The sequence below is a fragment of the Oreochromis aureus genome, linkage group 5 (assembly GCF_013358895.1).
Source record: "Oreochromis aureus strain Israel breed Guangdong linkage group 5, ZZ_aureus, whole genome shotgun sequence".
Taxonomy (NCBI): Eukaryota; Metazoa; Chordata; class Actinopteri; order Cichliformes; family Cichlidae; genus Oreochromis; species Oreochromis aureus.
In genome coordinates, this window is record NC_052946.1 from 37321898 (window position 1) to 37346925 (window position 25028).

Consider the following 25028-nt stretch of genomic DNA (forward strand, 5'->3'; position numbering starts at 1 on the left):
TTGGAAATATTAAAATAACAAAATATAGCTTTGGTTCCAGTTAAATTCCTCTAACAAACACGTGCTTCTTAAAATCTCAAACATATTTGACTTTTCTCATTTTTAATCATTTAATTTCATATCAATATTATTATTTTATACCACAGGCATAATGCATGTTATTGAATTAACATCAAATTATATAATCATTATTATATTGTTTCAGCATTATGTTATATCTTATTTTAATCCAGTTCAGGCTGCCGAGTCCTCTCCCAAGAGTAACAACATCCCACATCTTTGGGCAAGAAGAAACTTATTTTAGAAACTTTTAGCTTTTTTGTGATATATTAGAGTTTTACCTTAAATTTGAAATGAAGTTATATGTGGATTTATTCTATGTCATGGTAAATGGCCTGTATTTGTATAGCACTTTACCCAAAGCGCTTTACACATCCAGTCATCCACCCATTCACACACTGGTGATGCTACATTGTAGCCACAGCCACCCTGGGGCGCACTGACAGAGGCGAGGCTGCTGGGCACTGGCGCCACCGGGCCCTCTGACCACCACCAGTAGGCAACGGGTGAAGTGTCTTGCCCAAGGACACAACGACCAAGACTGTCAGAGCCGGGGCTCGAACCGGCAACCTTCCGATTACAAGATGAAATGCCAACTCTTGAACCACGGTCGCCCCATGTTCAGTACTGTACAATATTGGTCAAAAGTACACATCAGTTTGTGTCTTTGTCTCCCCATTGGTCTTTTACTCTATGAAAGGACCGTCTTAGCTACTCTCTTCCTTCACACACACACACACACTCGTTTTCATATCTTAGTGAGGACATCTAATTTACATAATGCTTTCCCTAGCCTAACCCTAACCATCAAAAACGAATGCCTAAACCTAACCATAACGTAATTGTAAGCCTGACGCTAAAACTACATTTTGAGTCTCAAAAATGGCTTCAACCTCGTGGGGACCTGGATCACGGTCCCGATAAGTGACTGTTAGTCCCCACAAGTATAGCAGCATGCCCATTTTCTGTCCTCACAAAGATGTCTAAACACACGCACATACACATAAACCCTCTTGCAGAGTATGATGAGATGTTTTCAGGTTTTTTTGGTTTAAATGTGGCTGTTTTGGGAAGCCGTGACATGCGTGTGTCCGCTCATGTGCTCCTCGCTGTCCTCTCATACAGATTATATATTTATGAATTATTTAACAGCAGCAATTTTCCGTTGAGCTTGTGGGAAGCAGCTGTTGTTAAGGAAGCATCGGGCTCTTTGTTTGAGAAGCTCATGTTGGATGTGTTCATCTTATGGGTCAGATGTTCTCAGGCAAAGTATGGACTGAAAGTAACCCCTTACCTTGGAAAGTATGTTATTATTACTGTCACATAATTTTCATTTGTGCATTTGTGTAAAAATAAAACTTCTACAATGTAGTAGTGCAAAGTAGAAGTATTTGAATAGTTTATATTGCAGCTACCTCAGAGGTTTGCAGAAGATCCTGACTGGCTGTTCTGTTTTACTTTTAGTGACTAAATAAGGTGCAGGATAGTTATCAGATTTTACAGTATTCAGTTGTTTGATGGTACGAGGTCCTGGAAAGGCAACGAAACACACTGAATAGAGCTATCTTGACCAAATGTCTCTTTGCGTTGATGGTTTTCATGCTGAAGGCTTGGAAGTAAAGCAAACCTGTTTACAAAATGAAATTTGGCCCATAAATTGTGTTTTTAATCTCGGATTGAATATTGCAGTTAAACTGTCAAGTTTTGCCGCACATGCAGGAAAAATGTGGTTTCCTCTTAACAACAATCACAGTTTTTAAATTTATCAAGTAACTATATGTTTAAATTCTTTGCTTTGCCCCCCACCAAGTCCTAATATGATTTTTTGTGCTTATCTGCGTTGTGTCCCGACACTGTGGAGCTTCATAAGGAAATGAAATTCTGTCCAGACTACCTTTAGGGATTCCTGTCTGTATCAGAAAGACCAGCATTAAGCAGGTGTCACACCTCCGGCACAACCACTGAAATAACTTCACTCAGCAGCTCATCACTGCACAGATCTTCACAAATAAAGAGAGTTTATTTAAATTTATAAATGTTATGCAGTTATCTAAACAAAAAGTGATGAAGTATCCTGATTATGATCCTCTGCACATGAGACCCTGGAGTCAAGTTCATGCATGAGGCATGCACAGAGAGCGCGGGGGGGGGGGAACAAAAGTTGGCGAGTGCGCAAAAAGAGGAGAGAGCAAAGGTCGGGTACCATGCAGGCAGATATATTTGCCTACAGTGCAGCAGTGCTCAAATGCAGCCTGAGGCTGTTGGCTCGTTCTGACGGCTTATAAAGTTCTGATTTTCAGCCAAAACATCTGGCCGCTCTAATACTTACAGGCACGCTGCAATAATATAACACGATCTGCAAGTGTGTCTTTTTTGTCTCCTGTTCAGCTGGATCGAACTCAGCATGTCTGTCCAAGTCAAAATATATCATTATGTAGGCTAATAGATGGGAAGATCGGAATTAGGAGAAGGAGCGATGTGCGCTGCAGTCGTGGATGACGAACAAACACTAAAGTTAATTATCTAAATGTCTTCTGTTGCTTTTTGTGTGTGTGTCTATGTTTGCACAGGGTTTACAGACACTTCTATAGAAAACTTATAATCCCACATGCTGGCAATATTTCCACATTTACACTTGATAATATCTTCATTTTGCTATCCACTGACACCTGCATTCTTATTTTAGCTTCCAGGCCAGTCTGCACACCTTTCCATCCGTGGCCTCAAACAAAAATTCTCCTTTGCAAAGAAAATCTTCCTCCATATAAACAGAAACCAGCGGGCGACGTCAACTATGCCAATGCCAACTTCAATGTCAAATATTTGCTTAACAGAAATTTTTTCAGGCTTGTTAGGTGAATCACTCAAGCTTAAAAAGATTGTGGTCATGGGGAAAGGAGCTGTTGAGAAACAGGACTTAAACCCTCGTTTTTGATGGTGAGCTGACCTCCAAACTTCACATTTCACTGCACTCAAACATCACACTGCTTCCTTCCTTGGCACTAAAGATAAACACAGAGTTGATTTTAGCTGTTTGAGCAGAGGGGCGGCTGCAGCCATGTTTCAGTCCCTCAGCGCACCTTCACCTCCTCAGCTGCCAACTCACATCCCGACACACTTCAACGACGCACGGTGCACTTGTTACCCTAGATCGCTATCGTTGCTACTTGCCTGTGCGTCAGTGCTGTTATCGGGGCTGTTTGGCGACACCACCCCCGCGCCCCCACCCACTCTCCTCCCCCCTGTCCCCTGTGAAGTCACCCAGAGGGCCAGATCACAGCAAAGCCAACATGTGGTTTGAGTTAGCGTCTCAGAAACCAGCCCTCCATACGTGGGGTTGTGTGCGTAATCCCAGGGCTCGCTGGTCAGGCTCTGCTTGTGTAGTGTGTAATTGTGAGCGCAGAGCTAATTGTGTTTGTGTGTGTGACTGTTTTTATAAATATATGCCAGTTTTTGTGAGTCTTAAAAGGAAGTAGTAGATTGCGTGTGGTTGTATCCTCACACAGGAAGTCAGCATGCTCTGTCTCTGGGGACTGAACAAAACCGAGAACTAATTTTAAATCTCAAGTGTATTTAGTCGCTCTCTCACACATAGGCAGCATATTTCTGTCCATACTGTGTCTGTTTCCGCCTCTCTGGCTCTGCTGGTTGGACTGCGCAGCAGCCAGGTGGAGGTTTTGGCTTTCATCAAACTTTTATCTGCACGGCATCTCAGGAAGCAGAGCAGGAGGGAGAAATGAACCGGCTCGTTCCAGCTATTTTCTCCTTTGCTGATTATTTGATTAAGTTCTCGCTGTGACAGAGCATCAGATTTTTCCTCTCTCTCTTTATTCCAGGTTAGCTCGATTTACTTGCTCACACAAAAGTCCCTAAGAAAGGCCATTTGAATTTGTGACTGCTGCGATAGGCATCTCCCTACTTGTAAAATCATTTTCTGATTGAACAGAGCGATGCTTGTTCAATCTGAATCCGAACTGAAGCAGACTAAACATAATAGCACTGGAATCACTTTAATTGGTTAGTGAAAATGAGTAATAGTGCCGTCAGCATGCGTGAAGAATGATGAACATGATAAGGTCAATCAACGAGGATAACATCGGCAGCTGAAGGGAATAAAAGCATGAAAACATAGCATTGCTGAAAATCAGGCGGTACTTATTAAAAATGAATCACCTGTCAGTGTTTAGCAGTCATAACAAGTGAGTTAAAGCCAGAGTCTGAAGCACTTTTTACACATGAACCCGTTGGCAGCATCGGGAAGGAACAATTTTCCATTATGTAGACTATTTAAAATGAAAGAACATTAATTATTGACACACAATAAACAGTGAAAGAAACACAATCACAATCATAATCTGGGTTATCAGAGGTGGGGAGGCGTCCATAGGAAATCATAATATTTTTCATACATGCATACACACGTATTAATGAAAAGAGGTGACGCAAGTATTAAAATGATAATCCGAAAAGTCTGATAATAAGTAACTACAGCTTTAAGATAAATAGCATGGAGTGCAATATCTATGAAATACTGTGGAACAGATGAAGAGAACAGCACAAATACTTAAAGTACATTAAACTGATTTCAGGAAAGTCTTTGAGGAAATGTAATCACTTACATTGCACTACAGGTCCTGTCCATGCTCTGCCTGATGATACTGGTCTTATATAGCTTTTTATGATTAACAGTACTTTAGCCAATGGAACTGATTTCCCCAACTTTGTCTTTTGTTGGCATTTGTTTATCATTATATCAAAAACTAGTTAATTAAGTTTGATCTAAAATCTAATCTTGATCAGGCTTCATGTTTTTTAACCATTTCTTGAATTCCTGTCATTGCTTCAACTCATGTTCGTAGATTTTGTTCATGTGCTCCACTCAGTCACCTGCACACGATGCTCATGTATTGATCTTGTGATGAGTATCTATTTGAACACATGAGATGATCCTGCGATGCATTTTTTTCCTGATTTTTTAGGGAAATACAGACATTCATGTGCTTTTCATTCATTCATGTGATTTTCAGTTTAGGCAAAGTAAATCTGTTTTCGCTCCAAAAACATTTTTAAAAATATCTGTGTAAAAATGTAATAATGAAACACAAAAGAAACACTGATGCCAAACCACAACTAAATTTAAACACTACTTAAACCTTTGAAAAATGTCACTATTGGGAATAACAAATTAGGTTTTGCAACGAGACCCCTGCAAGAAAAGTGATCCACACCAGAGCCAAATGTGCTCTGGGCACTCTGGCCTGAACTTTGCTCCGTTGGTAACTGGCCGTCCCGCTGGGACCAATCTGTTTGTTGGTCCAGCGATATATTTATCAACTCCTTCTTCTCCGTGGCACTGACATCCTGAGGACGTGGAGACTGAGGCACGAATGGATGGCTGGATGGATAGATTATTTATTTGTCGGGGGTTGAAGATTACAGCATGGCAGTGCGAGCTGGCATGGGTTGATATTCCCAGAGATGGAGAGACCTGCGTCTTTATATACCAGACCCCCCGACATGTTTTATTAACATGTTTGATTTGGTGAACTTGATACGCTGAGTGGGTGGTTTTCCAGAATAAAACAACTCACTGCTGAACTTGTCGAAAGACTCACCACAAGTCGTTTTATTTTAGCCGTGACATCAAACTTACTCATTAGCTTTTCATCACATACTTGTCTTTTCTGTTTTATTGGCTCTGTGTCTTTTTAACCATGCGGTGCCCTGCACCTGTATGAACACTCGTGGGATCCAGATGATGAATCCCAGTGGTTGTAGCTGAGACAAACCCTCAGTAAATACTGAATAGTACACTGGGATAACACTATAACACCAAAAATGGCAGTTTCCCCATCAGTGTCCCCAAAGAGCAAATCAACAGCCAAAATGAACAAGTCGTCCACAACAAAGTCCAAGTTAAAGTCTTTAATCCAGCAGAAATGTTGTGAAAAGACAAAAGTGAAGCGTTTATGGGAGGAAACTCGCCAACATCGTGAATGTTTTCTGGGCATTATAACAGACTAAAAGTGGATCACGCCAAGTAATAAAAACAAAGGATCTTAAACTGTTGCCCTCACAGATAATAATAATATTGGATCCTTTTCTTAAATAAACAAAAAGTCCAATATTTTAATTTCCTTTTATTAGTTGGCCTGTCTTTTTCTAGGACATCCAGGACTAAAATCAGATGGTGCTGTGTTCATGTTTATGCAGAAATTTGCTATATTTCAGCTGCTCTGGATCCTGTGGGTTGAACATTGGTTCCTCGTTGGGTTGGCTCATCCTACAGGGTTTCAGCCTCAGTCCTGAGGCTGAGTCAGTGGCTTGAATACTGTGTGCTGTTTTTCTTAAAGCTTTTCCTGAGCTGTTAGCATGCTGATTACCACTACAAACTGGAAATACTGGAAGGATTTGTAGTTGAAGGGTAGGGGCTTATGGAGCGTGCAGGATAGAAGAAATGCTGTTCTCTTGCTGCATGACCCTCTATTCCAATTTTGTTGTACTATTGTATTAAGTATGACTGTGCAATGACAAAAAGTTATCTTATGCTCTCGAGTTTGGGTTCCTGGCCCAGAAGCCTGTTTTAATGCATCCAACTAACAGCTCCATGTTTTATTGGTGGGATACAGTTTTATGTTGGAATGCTGTGTTTTTCCTCCAAACACTTCTCATTCCAAATCAGAAACTTTTAATTTAATTTACACACAAAACATTGTTCGGCCATTGCAGACGGACACCAGTGATCTTTTTGGAGAGCCGAGGCTTTTCTTCTCTCTTCTCGATGCTCAGTGTCGTCTTGCTTCTGAGAGATGCATTTTACATGCTACAGGTTACTACAGGGTGAGCAGTAATATCCCTGATGAGAACACGCCTCATTCTTGAAGGGATCTCTGTTGTTTTTAAGATCATTTAGTTTGAAGTCAGTCTGTTTGAATCTGGGTGGATGCCTCCGCTGAGATGACTGGATGTGCGCTGGATGGATTTCTTTGTGTCTCTTGTGTCTTTACAGTTTTACTTCTCAATTTCCTCTCATATAACAAACTCTGTCACCTTGTGTTTCCCTTTGGTTGATGCAGTTGGAGAACTTCATTCAGAAGAACAACAGGCGTGACGTTGCCAACATGCAGTCGCATGTCGTTCACAACCAAACGGCCACGATGCTGGAAATCGGCACGAACCTGCTCACGCACACAGCAGAGCAGACACGCAAGCTCCATGTGGTCGAAGCAAAGGTAAGGAGCTGCCAGCGTGCCAGTGAACCTGTCATCTAAAAACAGACTTTTGTGGGTTTATTCTCTGTTTTTGTTTTTCATCAGGTTCTAAACCACACATCTCAGATAGAGATAAAGCTTCTGGAGAATTCTCTGTCCACCAACAAGCTGGAAAAGGAACTGTTACTGCAAACTTCAGAGATCAGCCGGCTGCGAGATAAGAACAGGTGGGAAATGTTCTTGTTCAGTCAGTGTCTGCATAGGTGGAAAATTAATCATAAAACCAATTTAAAATCACTCTGAGTAAAGACAAAGGCTAAAAGGACTACTTTTTTGTGCAATCGAATGCTTGTACAGGGTTTGTCCTGACTCAGAATCAGCCTTTGGGGGACATTTGATTAACAAAAACATCTGCTGTGAGTTAATCAAGTTAATAAAACCTCGGTTAACAAAACTGGTTAAGAAACAAGAATAATACAGGAAGGGACTGAAGCCTCTTTGAGTGAGGCAGGATTTATTTTTTCTGTACAAGACCAACTCTGCAATAGTGAAGTTAGCACAACACAACATTTAAAAGCAGCTGCCAAGCGATCATGTGAGACTGAACCGAGGGACGCCGTACACTTCTACGACAGAGACATGTCGCAAAGTAGCCACACCTCATATAACCTCCTTTCTAACACTAATAAAGACCACAGCTTGCAAAAGGAACATCATATTGTATTCATTAAGACTCCAGCTAGCAGCTGACCCTATAAAGTCACTGAGGTCATAGATCAAGTTAGCCTAAGGGTAGTTTTCCCACACACTTTTATAAAACTAGACTTCTTTTGGCGTCAGAGAAATTAATCTGGGTTTGAGGCACTTCAGCACTGACTTTACTATCACAACTGGAGACTATGTTTATCTTTTATATACTATGACCTCATCAGGATCCCAGTGTTATATTTTGTCAAAACATAATGAAACTGATTGGATAATATATGTATGACTGATGAGCTTTTCTAGTAACTATTAAAAAAATGTTCTTTGCCCTCATAAAAATAAAGCCATTATTTAATGAAAATGTAGCTGAAATATATCGAATCAAATGTTCATTTCTGATCAGATTACATTAAATTAATTTTTTTACATTCTACTTCTGTTCTAAATTACATGTAAAGATTTACATTTAACCAGCTACTACTTTTGGGTGTAAATTTTTGTTTCGTGTTCCTGAGATCAAACAAAATGATTATCTTACAGTTATTTACACAGAAAAGAAATTCTGACTGAATTTTTTGCTTGATTTTATGACAAAAACCTGGATTTATTTTGCTATTTTCTTAATATAGTTGAAATACATTTTAAAAGACTTCAAACACATTGTGTTTTCTTGTATTTATTACAGGTGGTCTAATACATTTAATAAGCACTGTATATTCACCTGTTTATAGTTTTATGTATTTGGAAGTCAAATATTTATTAGAATGGATATTGTTGGATATTGAATGAATGGATCAGGCTTTGTGTGCTCGGTGCTGCAGCCCCGTGGGGCTCCTGCACTGTGGTCACTGGGTCTTTCTTTCTTTTTTCTTTTCCGTCCGCCCGGTCTTCTCTGTTATGGTTGTAATGATCCAAAATAAAAAATCCTAATAAAATTCTAATAAAATATGACTGTCAAGTGGACCATTATAACAAACAAAAGTAAATCTGTTTGGCATTTTTTGGACTTCAGAAAACAGTTCTGAATGCTACACTGCCGGACACGGCAGCGAAAAAAAAGACTGGACAAGGTTCAAATAAAATTTTTTTGCAGTGCACACGATGTAGCTGACAGGTTCAGATTCCACTTTTCAGAAATATTGGATCTGCCTCTAGGCATGATGTCAAAATGTTGCTTCTTCAGCAGATCAACATAAAGAACAACAACTTAACTTCATGCCGTTTTGCGTACATCCATGATCAGCCTCTTTAGTAGTGGCATATTTCTGAGATTTCCCCTGAGACAGATAAATGTCTAAAACACATTCTGTTGCAGTCTGACAGAAAAAAAGACGAGCAGCTTATCAGTGACAACATCTGAAATACAAGCAAATCATCACAGCGACGTAAATATGTCCTCAGCTGTTACTGCAAGACGCAGAAATATTTGGAGACACAATATTTTTGTCATTTTTCATTCTGAGGCGAACTTGGACCGTGCACTGTGCAGTAAAGCATGCAGAGCAATTATCGAGCATGTTTACAGTAACAGACAAACAGAGTGCGTGTGCGGGTGTGTGAGACTGTGGTGAAGAGGGAACATTCACTGATGATCAGCCACAACATCAAAAACACAATTGAAGTCGATACAAATCAGTAACATTGATCATCTTGTTATCGTGAGATGTTCTGCTGGGACCCCATCGTCCTGGCTTTCATGTGGATTTTACTTTGACACGTATGAAGGAAATAAGGCGATGAGACCTTTCTAAACAAATGTAGGTGTCATGTTTGGTCCAGATACAGAAAATGGGCAACCAAACCAGTCTGACAATGCAATCAAAGAAGAGCTGATAACATGTCACATGATATAGAAATGATACAGATCTGAATTCTGTTAAAGTCCTAAGTTGGAGTTTATCCCTGCTGCAAACTGAAGTCAAAGTAGTTTGCATCACTGAACACATTATTAGCAATCGTGTCTTAGTTTGTGTCAACAAAACTGACATCTTTGTGTCTTTTGTGCCCGATTCCTCCTGATTTCTAGTAGCAGAGACTTCTAGAAATCCTGAAACCATAAACACCCACACAATACATTTTTGGCTCGCATACTTTTGAGACCTCAGTAAAGCAGCTGTCTGAATCTACAAGAGTACATAAACTTTGCACACATTTTAACACACACATTCACACACACCACTTCACTCATGCTGCACAAACCACAGCGATCAGTGGCTCCCCATCAGTCCACACCACATTAGCGTTTCCCCGTTCATGTGCGGGTCAGCATGTTGAAGTGATCAGAACCAGAAGCTGATAACGTGTTTCAGCTCCTAATGTGACCAAAGTCTCACCTGCTAATGTAGAATAACATCAGTCATCGCTGTAAACGAGCTGCATGATACAGCATGATGGTGGTTCACGTCTGACTCATGTCAGCTACACCTCTCAGAAAGTGGACGTGTGGTTCTACAATTCATTTTCACTTATTACTGAACTGCAGGAGAGTATTGAAGCCTAAATCCTCTTAATATCAGTTTACTTATTTATGTAGAAAGTGTGTATGAAAAATTGTGTTTACTGTATACTGCGTTAAATTCAATTCACTTCTATTCTATTTCATTTATACAGTGCCAATCACAGCAACAGTCGCCTCAAGGCGCTTTATACTGTAAGGTAGACCCTACATGGCGGGGCCATCTGCTGCGACCCGGTTGGGGTGAGAGAAGGAAGACAGGATAAAGACATGATGTGGAAGAGAGACAGAGATTATTAACAACGTTAAATAACATTATGTGTCAAATTTTTAATCTTAAAATCTAAAAAAACTGCAGAATTAATGGTGCTTTGAATCAGCCTCAAGAGACTGTATGGTTGGCTAATTAGCATGCTAACATGCTAATCTCTGATGGTAAAGACACGAAATGTTATTTTGGCGCATTTAGCTGAGTGTTTTTTTAAAAAGCAGATGTTATGAGTGAGGCGTGGATCTGACTGCCAGGCCAAAGTAACTGCATCAGGGGTGGGCAACTCCAGGAATCAAGGGCCGGTGTCCTGCAGGTTTTAGATGTGTCCTTGATCTAACACAGCTGATTCAAATTGCTGAATCACCTCCTCAACATGTCTTGAAGTTCTCCAGAGGCCTGGTGTGCTGACCCAGGGTGAGATCTAAAACCTGCAGGACACCGGCACTTGAGGCCTGGAGTTGGACACCCGTGCACTGCATGATCACATGGAAGCAGTCTGTCAATCACAACGTGTGCCCTGTTCTTCTGCACACTAACTGGGACCATTGTTTGCAAAATGTACATCATGTTACATCTAATAAGACTTGCAACACAGCGATTGAGCCCACAGTCTCACCAGAAAGGTGTTTAACAAGACAGAAGTGAGAAGTGATCAGTTGGATTTTATTGCCTCGCTGTTTGGTAGCTTTGGTGGAACCAACAGTCATGATCAACACTAATGTACAGTGTAAGGCCATGAACATGGGTGTTGGATCCACATGGAGAAACTTTGACCCTTCAAAGTTTGAGTCTTGCTCATCAGCTATTTAATACTATTTTTAAAAATAGTGTTCTGATAATGGCTGCCAGCAGTTAGTGTGTATTCAGCATATTTTCACCACACAGGTCACTTAGATAGAGCTTAGTTGTAGAAACATTTAAAAGAAGATAAAAATTTCCCACTGGACTCCTGCAGACCAACGCACTCTTAGCGAGTTTAAACTGGAAGTTCAGCCACTTCGAGTGTCCCACGTTCCCCTCTGAAACTCCTGCCAGTCCTTCATCGGGTTTCATTCATTTGGCTCATACTTTGTTGACCCAACTGTGGGCTGGAGTCTATTTTCAGTGGCTCTGCTGCTGGTTCAGCTGCACAGATAACGAGAACTGTAGTCTGATCTGGCAGCAGAAATAGAATAGAATAGAATGCCTTTATTGTCACTATACAGTTGTACAATGAGATACAGAGCATCTCCTACTCAGTGCAAACATGCTGGGGGGGGGGGGTACAGTTCTGCAGCGCTATATACATATGGACAGTATTAACAGAGGGAAAAAGATATATATATATAAAATGTACAAATATACAAGCCGGTTTTAAAAAAAAAAGTAATATGTAATAAATAGTGTTGTGTATATACAGTTGGGTTATTGCACATAGAATTGGTATTGCACAGTGGTGGTCCATAGAGGAAGTGGGAAGTGGGGGGCTGTGTTATCAGTGCATGTGTGAGTTCAGGGTGGTTATGGCTTTGGGGAAGAAACTGTTTTTGAGTCTGTGGGTTTTTGTGCTGATGCACCTGTAGCGCTTCCCTGAGGGAAGCAGGCTGAACATGTTGAAGCCAGGGTGGGAGCTGTCCTTGATGATGTTTGCTGCTCTGCTGAGGCAGCGGGAGGAATAAATGTCCATCAGGGAGGGGAGAGGGCAGCCGATGATCTTTTGTGCTGTCTTGACCACACTCTGAAGCCTCACTCTATCCGCATTGGTGCAGCTCCCGTACCATACCGTGATGCAGTAGGTTAGCAGGCTCTCAATGGATGAGCGGTAGAAGGTCAGCAGCAGGTTGGAGTTCAGCTTGTACTTCCTGAGGACTTTCAGGAAGTGCAGCCGCTGTTGGGCCTTCTTGACGACCGCTGAGATGTTTTCTGTCCAGGAGATGTCAGCAGAGATGAGGACACCAAGGAACCGGAAGGTGTGGACCCTCTCCACACACCCCGTTGATGTAAAGGGGGGCCAGGTCGGTTCTGTGTCTCCTGAAGTCGACAATGAGCTCTTTGGTTTTCTTGGTGTTCAGTGTCAGGTTGTTTTCTGAACACCAGGCTGCCAGCTTCAGGACTTCCTCTCTGTAGTCTGCCTCGTCTCCCTTTGAGATGAGTCCGACCACCGTGGTGTCATCAGCAAACTTGATGATGAGAGTGTTGTTGTGGGTCGAACTGCAGTCGTGGGTGTAGAGAGAATACAGGAGGAGGCTCAGCACACAGCCCTGTGGGGAGCCGGTGCTCAGTGTGCGAGTGGAGGAGAGATGAGGGCGGAGTCTTACAGTCTGGGGCCGGTTTGTGAGGAAATCCTTTATCCAGGCACATGTGAGAGGAGGGAGGCCAAGAGTGACCAGTTTGGTGATGAGGATGTCTGGGATGATTGTATTAAAGGCTGAGCTGTAGTCCACGAAGGGCATTCGGACGTAGCTCTGCCGCTGCTCTAGGTGACTCAGCACAGCGTGGAGGGCTGTGGCGTCTTCTGTAGATCTGTTTGCGCGGTATGCAAACTGGTGGGGGTCGAATTCTGGGGGGAGGTAATCCTTGATGTGCTGAAGGACTAGTCTCTCAAAGCATTTCATGATTACCGGTGTGAGGGCCACAGGGCGGTAATCATTCAGGCTGGAGATGGGAGACTTCTTCGGCACTGGGATGATTGTGGCTGATTTTAGACAGGATGGGATGGCTGCCTGATCCAGTGAGAGGTTGAAGAGTCTGGTGAAGATAAGGGTGAGCTGGTGTGCGCATGCTCTTAGTACCTTGCCAGGTACTCCGTCTGGACCGGCCGCCTTCCTGGGGTTCACTGCTAGGAGCACACGTCTGACATCGTGCTCCGTTACAGTGACCTCGCTGGTCATCCAGGGTTTTTGGTTTGGGAAAACCCGAATGCTTTTGTCCACAGTCACATTTGCAGTACAGAACTTGATGTAGTCCAGTACTGATCCTGTGAACGTTTCTAGGTCCTGGTGTTCAAATATGTCCCAGTCTGTCTCTGTGAAGCAGTCCTGTAGTTTGGAGAGAACATTTTCAGGCCAGGTTGTAACAGTCCTTGTTACAACAAAGACTGTTACAGTCTTTGTTGATGGTCGCAATATTAATCTTTATTAATATTAATCTTTATTAATATTAATCTTTATTTCGCTGCTGCAGCTTCACTAATGAGACAGAGTAATTCGGGAGGTAAAAACTCCGCTCCATCAAAAACAGAATAAAATATGGTCTTTCACACAACCTGAATGTTTAACAGTCTTGTGTTTTTATCAACATTTTGCTGCTCCTCCTCTTCACTTGGATGTAATTAGGATTTCTCAGGAAAGCCTTAATTTCTTTCTCTGTCTCATGTTGCTTGTTTGCATGCGTGTAAAGCTATTACAAGGGTAGAAATCATGACTGAATAAAGTGAGCTGTTCCAGAACCCTTCTAGTTTACATTTTGGTTTTGTAAGTGTGGAATCTCCTGGGCCCTTTCCATTATTTCTTTACAAGTGTTTGTGTAACACCAGGCCTGCAGCACTAGAAAGGCAGCTTTTCTCTTTGCATCTGAAAAAGAAAGAAAAAAACAACCTGCACGAAAACTTGATCTCCCAAAAAATAATATTAGTCCTCAGATTTTAAAAGACTCATACAGACAGTGGAATGTGTGCAATCTTGCAACTATCATAGAACAATTACTGACTCACATCTGAACTGTGAGGCAAACTGCGAAACCGCGTGCAGCGAAGGACACCAGCATCTCTCATGTTTGAGGAAGCTTCTTATTTCTCTTGTGATGATATTATTGAGTCTCATTTTTCCTTAGTACAACAAAAAATAGAGTGTGACAGCAGAGTTTATAAAAGCAAGGCTTTTTATTCACATTTCCAGATATGAAAAATTTAAATCTAAGTGCAAAGTATAAGAAAAATTATAGAGGAGCAGAATGAGGAGCATGAAGCGATGGACTGCAAACCCAGTTAGGACTTTCAGCCTGTGCATCACCCAAAACCCTCACATCCCCACAGTTCACGTAAAGGTCCAGGGCAGCTGTAATAGTCCATTTTCTTTGTGTCGTGGTTTGGATACCATGAAGAAAAGAAACTCACACAATCAAACTAATCAAAGGTCTGACAGGCTGATTGAGCCAGCAGCCCTGCACGTCTGTGACAGTTACAGTGGTTAGCTCGTTTCTAGCCAACATGACTCTTGATAAAACTATTAAAACATCAACGTTCCTCTCGTCCTCTGACCCTGCTGAGGGTGCGTAGTCTGATGTGATGACTGAGACTTTTATTCATTCAAGAACAAAGGAAATCAACTTTTCTGTAAAGTGAAGTCTCGTTTTATTTCCTGAAATTTTCTTCTGTTTTTCTTTTTGATTTTTTGTTTTGCACTTTAGGGCCACCGTAGACCTGATTAAAACCAAACCATGCTAAAACATCATCCATGTAGCTGATAACACACGAGTCAGAAAACACACAGCAGAGCATTTTACTAACTTTGTTGGTTGCATCATCAAAACACAAAGATCTACTTTGTCTTTGACTTGTGTAAATTATGCAATCAAAGCATTTTTGCAGTTTCTTTGATTTACTTTTATGGGGAAAGCTCTGAAACAAAAACTGCTGTTCTGCTGTGAGCTGAGGATTCATGAAGTTGTTTCTTTCTTTTGTTTCAGTCGTTTGGAGAGCAAAGTTCAGATGTTGGAGTCTAAGCAGCGAGGAGAGCTGGAGGACATGAGACAGGAGAAGAACAGACTTCAAGTTAGTAAACCTTTATATATCACCATCAGAGACATTTTTAAGTTTCTGAAATCAAATATCAACATGGATTTTGCCTCATGTGATATTTGCAAGCCCAAGTAAGTGGTTTAAAAACCAGAAACTTCTAAACTTGAGTGATAAATGTTAATTATAGAGTTTTAAGCAAGTTTGACTGCTTTAATCTGGGCTGTCTTAGCGAGGGAAAGTCAAACATTACAAGAAATCTGTTCAAATCTGTAAAACTGTTAAATCATGAAAAGTAAAAAGTCAAAGTAAAGAATAAAAAAGTACATTTTCAAGTCTGTGAGGAACCAAAAAGCAGAAAGTGCTTAAACAGCAGTGAAACTTTTTTCTGGCTCAGTCCGTCATCAGGACTCAGATGGCGGCCATCGAGTCTTTGGAGAGGCAGCTGAGAGTCGCCAGCACCAACAACACCGCCCTGCAGAGACAACAGACGCAGCTGATGGAGTCTGTCCACACGCTCCTTAACATGGTGGCTAGTACTACAGGTACACACACACAGGTACACATGCAGTATTTTTCACACAGTACATTTATATTTATCACAACCTTCTGGCATTTTGTTGTAGCTGTGCCTCCCAGGAGCCAGACGTGGAGGGACTGTGCAGATGCTTACAAGGCCGGTCACTATGTGAGCGGTCTGTATCACATCTACATCGGCAACAGGACTCAACCTGTGCAGGTAACGTCTCAACAGCAAACATATGAAGTGTTGCAAAGTGTGACTCAAATGGCAGCAAGTCAGAAAACATTTTTGTACATTAAAATGCTTATAAAACCTTTAACAGGAGTTTTCTTATCAAACTCATTTCTTGTCATCTCTTTCCTGCCAGCTAACAACTGCCTTTAATGAGCAGCTTCAACAATTATATTTAAATTACCTCAAAATGTTCAACAGAAAGAGAAACTGTCTTCATATTCAAGTGTCTTTGTATTTAGAATAATGTGATTCTAATAGTTACAATTAATATAACTTAAATCATTGGTAGTTAATGATCACTAATTTCTGTTTCTCCCACTGAAGGTTTACTGTGACATGGAGACGAGTGGTGGAGGCTGGACAGTCTTCCAGAGACGGTTTAATGGCAGCGTGGACTTCCAGAGGAGCTGGAGGGAGTACAAAATGGTGCGTCTGTGTCACAGTCACGAGGATTTATCTCAGTCCCAAAGTTTGAGTAATCAGTGTAACGTGTGCTCCTCTAATGATTCTCCCTGCAGGGTTTTGGGGACGTGTTGGGCGAGCACTGGATGGGTAATGAAGTTTTGCACCTGCTGACCAATCAAGGTGTCTACTCTATGAGGGTGGAGATGATGGACTGGGAGGGAAACTCCGCCCACTCCCACTATGACCGATTTACACTGACCAGTGAGCGACAGCAGTACAGGTACAACCGCAGTACACACACACACACACACACACACACACACACACACACACACACACACACACACACACACACACACACACGCACACACACACACACAGTGTTGTACTTTAATGTTTTTTTGAGTATTCAGAATTCATTTATATAATGAAAATAAAAAGCTGCTGATTACATCTGAAGGCATGTATAATATTAAAACTTGAACAGACTAATATTAATTGTTTTGGAAATGCTTCTGTGTTGTAACTCTGCAATTTATTTTCCTGCTATTAATTATAATTAAATTGTTAATGACATGGTTCAACCACAAATTCATAAACCTCAAAAATGATGTCCTGAAATTGTCGATCTTGTCAGCTGAGGAAATGAGATGCTGCATTATTCAGAGTGTCTGTGGGAAAAAAATCACTTTATAATTTATCAGTTATAAAAATTGCTGTTAATTTGATGAAAACTGATAACACTGCAGCTCAGCTTGGGGAACTGTTTTTGGCACGCTTCAGTGAATGGATGCACTCCTCTGAGATTGTGTTGAGCAACAGAAAGATTTTCACACAGCTTTATAAAAACACCTTATGGAATTCCATTAATTCCATAAAGCCGGACCCATGGGTGGTCAGAATTCAATGAATTCCATAAAGGACCAACACACTTGGTCCTGCCAAAAACAGAGTCACCAGATTGTGATCCATTGGATTAACTGCCTCATAGATGTACTGTAAATACAGCCTGTCTACAAGAAAAGATTAAATCAGTGTTTGTTTCATCAGATCTCATCCTCCTGTGTGTCTCCTCTCCCTCAGGTTGCATCTGAGAGGTTACAGTGGCACAGCAGGAAAGCAGAGCAGCCTGACCACCCACGGGTCCGGCTTCAGCACCCAAGACAAAGACAACGACAACTGTGAACACTGCAAATGTGCCATGATGCTCACTGGAGGTAGAAGCTTTTCTGTTTGTCAGCAGTTTAAAGCAAACAAATGAAATGAACAAGATTCTGTTTGGAAATACTCCATCAAGTTGAGATACTAAGATATTTTTGAGAAAATAGAAACACCGCATGCATTACATGGACAAAAGTTCTGGGTCATCCCACCTACAGGAGCTGTTTGGCCATAAAAGTAGGGCCTTTTACGCACTCTGTGACCCCGCTCTGAAACTTTACATGGAAGGATCGTGGAACCATGTTTGAAACCATGGAGCAGGTTTCAGTGAGCTCTTTAAAACAAGCCCGTCTTTCACAAATGTTTGCAAAGGTACATGGTTTTATACACCTGTAACAAGTGGGCTAAAAACACCTGAATTAAAAAAAATAATAAGGTTCAGTTCAGTTCAAATTTATTCATAAAGCACAAAATCACAGCAACAATCTCTTCAGCGCTCTTAGGTGTGGCCCAGTACATATAGTCTATGTGTTGCAAAGACACCATTTCACTTAAAACCATGAAAACAACTGGATAAAACACACAAGATGATCCAACAATATAGATTTTTTGTTGTTTGCAGATCAAAATTAGCAGTATTTCCCCCCAAAGTTCTGCTCTTTCAAACATCTGTCCCCGTCATCGTTCACTGCACTACCCTTCACCTCACGTCAACGCCAAGACAAACAGCTCTTTAGACTCCCCTCCATGGGCTGTGAATTAGCTTAATCGTTCCAGCAAAACGTCGAGTCCTTTGAGAAAAAGACGCCAGTGGTCACCATTAGACAGTGAGTCATTTAAAATCACAGCAATTTACTGAGTGAACGAGAGACAGTGACACAGACGAAATAAGAAACAGAGGGAAGTAACAGTAAGGAGAGGCACAACAGCCTCATGTGTCTGACAAACATGTACAGCTACAGTTTTCTCTCACGGAGAAATTAAAGTCAGAATATGAAAATTACCCCCAAATATGGAAATGATATAAACTTTATAAAAGAAAAAAAACATACTGAGATCAGGAATTAAAGTATTATTTTCAGACACGTGTCACATATTTACAAAACTGAGAAACAGATCCCACGGGGTCCCCCTGCTGACATTTTATTGCTTTTATAGTCACTGTTAAAAACTTTTTATGTTTGTCGAACATTTCTAAATGTTTGCAGGCTTAGAACAAACAGAATTATAAATCCGAATGAAGCTTAAACAGATGTGATGGCAGAAATGTGTCCTGTTTTGTGTCCTGTACTGAGGAAACTACAGAGATGAGTCTTATTAGATTATTTCAGAATGACATTCTCAGTATTAAACAAAAATCAGCGAGGACATGCCACTCACTCAGAAAGCACTGACTGTATATCAAAGATGGTTGTAGCCACAGCGACATCACTCGCTGGTTTCTGGACTCTTTGAAGCCTGGAGCAAAATCAGTGCAGGGGAACTCTTCTACTCTCTATTCATCCCTTTCAATAGAAATTAACTGCAAATTGGCCTTAGGGCAGCAGAGGGCGCCTGTGAGTCAGTGATTAAAAGTGGCACTGCAGTATTGCGATGGCCACCATGTTGGTTTTACTGAACAAAGACGTGAACATATTTATTGGCAAACTCAGTTAGCAAGCTGCTTTCAAAAACTTTGTGGGTGCATCACACAAGTACAGATATCTGCTAATAAGTGCTAAAAAACAAAGAAACAAACAAAGCTCAAACTTCTTTAACCATCTATTAGTGCGGTTAACTGCACAGCAAGACACATTTTTTTCCATTTAAAAAGCTCAAAAAGGAACCAAACAAGCAGCAAATTAGCAGAGATAGATGCTTTGAAATTTACCCCACGTGATGCCACTATGCCAATCAAATGCTTTATTCAGAAAACTCACAGGAGGAGACGAGACACGAGAAGAGAGGTTTGAATCTGAGATGGTTCACACATGAGAGAAAGTTAAGAAAAAATAAGAAAAGGGAAAATCAAACTACACTTTTTCATTATTTTAAGTTAAGCACTTTTTTGAAAACAACTTTTTCAAAAGATTTTTCATTAGTTTTTAAATACAAACCTTATTTTACTTGAAACAACAAAAGACCCTCAGGTCATTATAAAAATATTAGTAAACATTGTTGAAATAATGTTGAGTTGTGTTTTCTCTGATTGGACCTTTTTACATTTTAATTTAAATTTGGCAGGTTCACATTAGCTTTCACTCCTCCATTCAAAATATGTTTCAAGTACTCCTAAAGTAAAATTGTACACATTGCAGTCTGCTTGTTTTATTACTGAATTAATATTATTAGTTGTTTTTGTATCTCACTACTTTTTGCCTCCATCAGGTTGGTGGTTTGATGCCTGCGGTTTCTCCAACCTAAATGGTGTGTACTACTCCATCGGCCATAACATCAGGAAGCTTAACGGCATCAAGTGGCACCACTTCAAAGGTCCCAGCTACTCCCTGCGCGCCACCTCCATGATGGTACGACCCTACGACTTTTAAAGGCACCCCTCACCCTCCACGATGGTTTGATCCAACGGAGCTTAAATACCACAGCGGTATCGATCTTCGACTCCTCCAAAATACCATCCTAATGATAGCAAAGCTTCAAAACAATGGCTTCCACCTTCACCACCATCATGGTACAACCCTAAAACACCTCTTGGGTCTGATATGGTACAGCCCTGAACTGAGGAAATAGTGACTTTAAAACAATAATGGTTAAAGTCATGTGACTCACGAGGACCTTGTTTGTTACATGTCTCCTGGACTTGTTTTCATAACCAAGGATCATATTGAGGAAAATAAGGGATGGATCATGTAAGAAAATATCTAGTCTGCTTGAAATGTGATTGTCATTTAAATATGATGATAATGGCACACATTTTCAGCCAGTCTGTGCTGGAAGCTATTAAAATGGTTGTGCTGGTTTGTACACATGAGAAGTGCCAAAAGCGTTCACCCACACAGCCAGCCAGTCGCTGTGAGACGTGGGTTGGATTGTTGCTTTTGGGTTGGAAAGGTACACTCTGTGGTACTCAGTCACTCCACCCCAGCTGGTACAGAAAGGGTGACTGGGTGGTTTCCAGAGCTGGAGCATACTGGCAGCTTCACGGTACTTTCCTATATGACATTTAAGAATGAGTTGAATGGTAAAAGGCATGAATGTGGACCCTCGTAGCTCAGGCATCGTTTTTACTGAAGGATGAGTCGGCACTACTGTAGCCTGGGCTCCCCCCATTAAACTGTCACTGTCTAATAAAGACTGTAAATAGGAATAAATAATATTATCCATATATCTGAATTGAAATACCTCTGTGGCTAGCATGAAGGTATTCACCTACTATTTCAGGAGTGAATACAAGATTCTCTCTGATATCATCAGTGTGTTTATAGTGCCACTATCTATGACCGGCACCGAAACACTGCAAAGATAGCAGATGTCCGTGTCTATAGGAGGTGCTACGGCCTCTGTCTGCCATATCACCTTCCCAGTCACAGTCCTAAGGGATAACTGGCTCTGCACCAGCACAACAGTGGAAAAGAGGTTTGAGTGATTGGCTGGTTTTTGGTCTTTGGTGAGCATTTGCATTACATGTGTCATAAATGTCATTGCATGTGGAAGCACTGCAACATGTTAATCAACAAACCAGATATTTCACAGACAGTGATTGTTTGTTAACAGATATCAAAAGACTGTGGACAGACTGCAGATTTCAGGATCTGGAAATGTACCTTCCAGATGGTACACAGGGCAGCAAATTATACAAACTCATCATTTTTGTTGTGTGATTGTGAAACCTCAGCGCTAGCGTTTTGGTCCCTGCCATATTGGGCTCTTGGAGCCAGAAGTGGCCATATTTGGATAAAAGGGTGGCGTTCCGAGTTACCAATTCCTGGAAACCTTGGTGAGGAGCTCCATCTCTCAAACAGATCCCTGCAAATTGCTAACACACTATTCAAATACTAGAATTTCACTCATCAAAACTGGAGCACAAACTTTTTGGACAGCCTGCACCACACAGCACGCCATGTTATTAGTCAGATAATTGTCAGATCAAAACTGCTCCAACAGGGAGCAGGATGGCAAACATGATGCAGTGACTCTAAGCAGCAGCTCTGTGACAGCGAGCAGCCACAGCAGCCTGTAAGCCTCCAAATACTGAAACAGGTGAGTTAGCAAAAAATATTCACAACCTTGTTTTTGTTGTAAGGGCTAAAGGACCTCTATGACTTTGCCCTGTGATTTCTGTTGCTGTGAGTCTTTCTATGGAAAAAGTCTATGTTTAAGAAAACGTTAATATAAGGCACGTGAAAACAAGCAGTGAGAATATTGGAGTTTATTACAAGGACAGCCTAATACTGAGAGATATGTGACTGAGCAAAGAGTGGAGTTTGCTTTCACAACCCACTTTTACTTGGACTGTTTTTAAAGGAAGGCAGCGTTTCCACATGTTTATCAACAATTTTATAAACGTGGACGGTAAAACTGGTGTGACTGCCAGAACATGAATCAGATCAAACTGATGAAAAGCGAGAGTCACGTTGAGGATTGATCTGATTAGCTGGAACAACATCAGGAGCCACAGCGGATGATGTCCAGCAGGAGAAGGTGATTTTCTTCCTGCTCGCCTCCTCCTTTGGGTGGTTTCAATGCGCGGTGGTGGACGGTCCATCCTGGGAATGTCCTGGTGTGAGACTGGATGTCATTGTGGGATGTCTTAGATGCCAAATCAGCACATCTCAGACTCTACTTAAAGTGCACAGCGTTGATTGAAGCTTGTGCATCATAAATAGAGAATGATGCATGAGACACGCAGCTGGAGAGACCCTGAACGCTCTGGTTTTCATTATTGGTCAAGAAATAATGGCAAGCAGATTGAGATTTTTCATGAATAAGTAATCACATGTTTGCATATGTCAACACTTAAAGAACTCTACAGGAAGAAAGGAGGCAAACAAAACACAGATCAACCTTTTTCTGCTGTTTTGTTTTGGATGATGAGCAAAGAAAAGAATTCAGTGAAAGTGAACTACACGCCAGTGATTTACCGAATTCTGAAGCTAAGTAATGTTGCTATAATTATCTTCCTAATACGAACAATATGGTGATTTTTTTGTCTCTTGTTGGTCTCTGCTCTTCATTATTGCACAAAAAAAACAAACCAAATTCCCACTGCTCTCTACAAACAATAAATGATTTACAAGATATGATTTTATGATTTCTGGTTGTGAACTGTTCATTTTTTCTATCTCATGAAAACACTCTCAATCTGTGGGCCCCCTGCAGCCGGGCATCCAGATAGTATGCAGTGAAACTGAGGCTCCATTAAATTACTGTGCAGTAGATACAGTGTAGCTGCATGAACTGCACCGTCTATGGTCCACTTGGTAGTAATATGCAGTAAAAACATCATGTTGATTAACACAAGGATAATGTCTCTGTTAAATGAGATCTAATGGGCTGTAATTGTGTCTAGCTTGCTCACAGTGGTAATGTGCTAATGCAACAACTATCAGTCTGCCAAAGTAAACGTGTGTGCAATAATCATTTAAATTGTTCTGACAACACGAGTGTAAACTCAGTCGGTTCTGAAGTCTTCTACTTTTCACACCGTTCAAAATTCATCAGAGTCCAACATCAGCAGAGCAACGCAGACACACGAGCACAGAGCACAGGACGATAAATCAAGCTTAAAATTAAATTATATAATTTATGTTCAGAAAATAAACACATGTTTTAATGCTATCATGTTGACGTTCATGTAATTAAAAGTCAACTTGGGTCATATTTTTAATAAATAAAGGAAAAATGTTGTAGGAGTGTGGGGGCGGGAACATTTTTGGCTTCTGATGGGGGAGGCACGCCAGAAAACGTCTGAGAAACACTGATGTCATTCGTCTCATCTGTCAGACCGTGCCGATACACACACACACCAACAAACACACACACACACACACACCAACAAACACACTCGTGACAAGTTTTACATTAAACCACAAGTAATTGACATGAATCTCCAAAAGTTGAATCTGTTCATCTGGATGTAGCGTTTTGTGGGAGAAACGTTTCGTCACTCATCCAAGTGACTTCTTCAGTCTCAGCTGACTGCAGGTTTCCCCAAACCTTATAAACAGTACATTTGCATAATGACTGAAACCAGCCCACTGAAGGAACAATGGGCTGTGAGGTCAGTTCCTTAATCATAATTATGCAAATTATCCATGACCATTGATCAACAATCACTGACCAAAACCCACTGATCAAAGAACACTGATCAATGGCCATGAGTCCCATTTACAGAGAGTTGGGGAATGGCTGCAATCACAGCATTGTAAGATGGCGAAAGATGTACCCTTAGGCCCCCTCCTCGATTCAGAGATGGTCTTTCCCTTTTCACGTAAATGGCCTCCTTGACTCCGCGCTCAAACCAGCGTTCTTCCCTGTCCAGGATGTGTACATCCTCATCGTTGAAAGAGTGTCCACTGGCAATTGACATGAACTATTTAAAAAAAAACGGAGATTGGAAGGAGGCGTCTGTCAAGAATTTCATTACAGCTTTCGTATCAGTTCTAGTTTTGTTCTAGGTTGTGTGGGTGTGTGTGGGTGTGTGTGTGTATGGGGGGGGGGGGTATCCAATCCTGTGTCTTTGGTATTTCACAAATGTTCAGGGTATGATTCTAACATATATAAAAAAACTAATCAATTAACTTTTATATGACACATATATGATTACTTTTTACTTTTTAAAAACATTTTTAAAAACATTTAAACATGTTATCACACAAACTACAATAATTTTTAATGCTTTGTTAAATTCAGTTGCTACCAGTTTGTGGTGGTTTGAGACAGGAGTGCACTCTCAGTAAAACACCAAAGATCACAGATGAAATTCTTACCTGATCTCATCTCCAACAACCAAAGCAAAGAAAGCGGGACTCTTTGTTTTATCATTATTATTATTATTATTAATATTATTGTGTAGTTAACATCTAATTAAATACCATGTTAGGTAATCAGGCACATCAAGGTCCCTGCTGTTAATTACACCTATAGAAAAACTACAACACCAACACAAAGTGCAAATATTTACTGCCACTTCGGTCAACCAATAATCAATAACTCCATCCTGAATGATTTGTAAGATAATGTTCAATATTTCACTGGAGGCGCCATTTACATTTAAGGCCTCTGCACCAGCAATGAATAAAGCCTTTCAGGTTTATTGTCATTATTATCATTAAAAGGTTAACTGTCCTGAC

General features: G+C 40.9%; 1 protein-coding gene across 1 annotated transcript in view; it reads left to right on the top strand.

Moving 5' to 3' along the window:
* angpt4 (angiopoietin 4) overlaps nt 1-23583 on the top strand; it is a 71225-nt gene extending 47642 nt beyond the window's left edge. The window contains exons 2-10 of the mRNA XM_031726900.2: nt 7137-7292; nt 7377-7498; nt 15368-15452; nt 15814-15961; nt 16043-16155; nt 16498-16599; nt 16692-16858; nt 17662-17795; nt 20107-23583. Of these exons, the coding sequence (XP_031582760.2) occupies nt 7137-7292; nt 7377-7498; nt 15368-15452; nt 15814-15961; nt 16043-16155; nt 16498-16599; nt 16692-16858; nt 17662-17795; nt 20107-20267 (1188 nt within the window). The 3' untranslated portion in view covers nt 20268-23583. The remainder of the gene's footprint in view (nt 1-7136; nt 7293-7376; nt 7499-15367; nt 15453-15813; nt 15962-16042; nt 16156-16497; nt 16600-16691; nt 16859-17661; nt 17796-20106) is intronic.
* The last annotated feature ends 1445 nt before the right edge of the window (nt 23584-25028 follow it).